The following is a 2,698-nucleotide window of genomic DNA, read 5'->3' on the forward strand; positions in this document are numbered from 1 at the left end:
AACGAAAATAGGAAAACATCGTGAAGCTGATCCCATTTAATACCTAAAGTGCTGGTCGTCAGATTCTCGTCCAAGTTAAGTTCCTTCATAGTGTCATCCTCTCGGAACATGTGGTGATTTGAATGCCACTTGGCCAAAGTGAAACAGCCACGTCTCAGCACTTCCGTGACTTCGTATTTGATACGAGATATTTCGGCCAGAGTATCGGAACCACAAAGTAGATCGTCAACATAGAATGACGTTTTGACTACACTAGCACCAATAGGATAACTAGCTTCATATGTATCAGCAATGTAGTTGAGGCTCTGCACAGCAAGATAAGGAGCAGATGCCATCCCATACGTCACTGTATTTAATTGGTATGTGCAAACTTCGTCATCGGGCGTACTTCTCCACAATATGCTTTGGAATTTGCTATCGTCTGCATCCACTAGAATTTGACGGTACATCTTCACTATATCAGCTGTAAGTGCGTAATGAAACAAGCGAAAGCGTAAATGCAAGATGTACAGCTCGTTCTGTAGAGTAGGCCCGACGGCTAATATGCCATTAAGCGATTTTTGCGAAGTGTTTTTGCACGAGGCGTCAAAGACAACTCTGAGCTTAGTTGTGGTGCTGGTTGGCTTCANACTGTATTTAATTGGTATGTGCAAACTTCGTCATCGGGCGTACTTCTCCACAATATGCTTTGGAATTTGCTATCGTCTGCATCCACTAGAATTTGACGGTACATCTTCACTATATCAGCTGTAAGTGCGTAATGAAACAAGCGAAAGCGTAAATGCAAGATGTACAGCTCGTTCTGTAGAGTAGGCCCGACGGCTAATATGCCATTAAGCGATTTTTGCGAAGTGTTTTTGCACGAGGCGTCAAAGACGACTCTGAGCTTAGTTGTGGTGCTGGTTGGCTTCAAGACGTAATGGTGGGGTACATAGTAGTTTGGGGTGTTGAGGTCGACTTTCTCGACTGCGCTCATATGTCCAAGGTCGCGATATTCATCCATAAAGGCGATGTATTGTTGTTTCAGATCATGACAGCGGGCTAACCGGCGCTCCTGAGCAAGGAATCTTCGAAGCGCTGTAGCGTATGATTGACCAAGGCTGTTATGGTCCTCCTTAAATGGCAGCTTGACAACAACCCTTCCCTCGCTGTTTCTATGTACGGTCTGCATGTATTCCCGAACACAATTCTGCTGCTCAGTAGTCCATAGGTCAGCCGTTGATGCCTCATCGAGCTTCCAGAGGCGTTGTAAATTTGCATCCACGGATTCCTCAATAGAAAGAATGCATATTGGAGGCGAAATAGTTGTTGGCCTTTTGTATCGTCCTGAGACGACGCATCCTAATAGGGTCTTCTGCAGTGATGGCAAATCAGAAGCTAACTTTATCTGACCGACAGATAAAATATCGAAAAAGATTTCTGTACCGATGAGTATATCCACATGTGTTGACTTGAAGAAATTGTCATCAGCGAGCTCAATATTGGAAGGCAAGTTCCAAGACGTAATGTCGATTTCAGTCTCTGGCTGGTACGCGATGTGCGAAGTCACATAAAACGACAAAGGTATCTCATAGCCAGATACCCTAGACTTGACAGTGGTTGACGTTTTGTGTTTTATGTTTGTTACCGAATCTCCGATGCTCTGTATCTCAATGCGATGCCTTTCCTTTGGTGGACGCAATTTTTGGGAGAACTCTTCGGTAACAAAGTTTACCTGGGAACATGAGTCGAGTAGCGCCCTACCCAATTGATAGCGGCCACACGCATCTCGTACAAATACCACAGCTGTTGCCAGTATGACTTGGTCTTGTGGCGATTTTTCGCGGTGTGTGTGTGCTGCTGCTGTACATACAGGTTGCATTAATTGCTCGACCAGGGATGTGGAGATCGATGTTGACTGTGCATTATTGGAGCTGGTAGTGCGATGCAAAAGGCTATGGTGTGAACGCGCACAATGTTTACATTTAAATGCCGACGAACAATGTGCTAACTGGTGTTTTGGTGACAGAAAATTCAGGCACAGACCTAGTCGTTTTACCTCCCTAAAGCGATCTGCAACCTCCATCTGTTTAAAACGTGAACAGCTGGCAATCAAATGCTCTGAACTGGAACATAAGACGCAAGAGCGTTTTGTGCACGAAAATGAATAACCCTTACGCGAAGACTTGTTCTTGCTGTCTGGTTTGTTGCCTGGTTTTACGGAGTCACCAAATGCGAGAGTGCCAGATGCGGATTCTAAAAACTGACAGCGACGCTCAAGCACCTTTGCACACTCTTCCCATGTTGGAAGCGTTGTGAAGTCTAATGACTCTTTCCACTTGGTTTGCGTTTCATCATCAACCTTGTCCATTACAAGGTGGATTAGTAATAGATGCGAAATGTTTTTGTCAGAGCCGATTGACAACAGCGAACTATATAGCGCAGACACGTTGTCAATCAAGCTGCGTAACTGAGAAGCATTCTGCCTTGCAGTGGACGGAAGCTCGAACAACGCTTTTATGGTTTCAATGAATATCATTGTGCTGTTGTCGTAGCGAGCCTATCCAGTGTCTTGGGATAGCTCTCGCTGGTGACCTGGAACGCCTTCACAGTCTCCAAAGCCTGTCCTTGCAAACAATTGAGAAGGTGATTGAATTTCTCAATGTTGGTTAGGGCAACTTCCTTGTCGATGAGACTCATAAACGATGAGATAAAATTT

The 2,698-nt window shown here is 44.9% G+C and overlaps 1 protein-coding gene across 1 annotated transcript; it reads right to left on the reverse strand.

Annotated features, from left to right (window-relative positions):
* Positions 1–43: 43 nt before the first annotated feature.
* Positions 44–2,350, reverse strand: LOC108376468 (uncharacterized; the record flags this gene model as incomplete). Its single annotated transcript, XM_017632692.1, has 2 exons — positions 673–2,350; positions 44–463 (listed from the first exon to the last, which is right to left on the reverse strand). Coding segments are annotated over exons 1-2 (2,098 nt in total), but the record flags the coding sequence as incomplete, so codon positions are not given.
* Between the last annotated feature and the right edge of the window lie 348 nt (positions 2,351–2,698).

The sequence above is a fragment of the Rhagoletis zephyria genome, unplaced genomic scaffold, assembly GCF_001687245.7.
Source record: "Rhagoletis zephyria isolate East Lansing unplaced genomic scaffold, Rhagoletis_zephyria_1.1 Rzeph_scaffold_10476, whole genome shotgun sequence".
NCBI lineage: Eukaryota > Metazoa > Arthropoda > Insecta > Diptera > Tephritidae > Rhagoletis > Rhagoletis zephyria.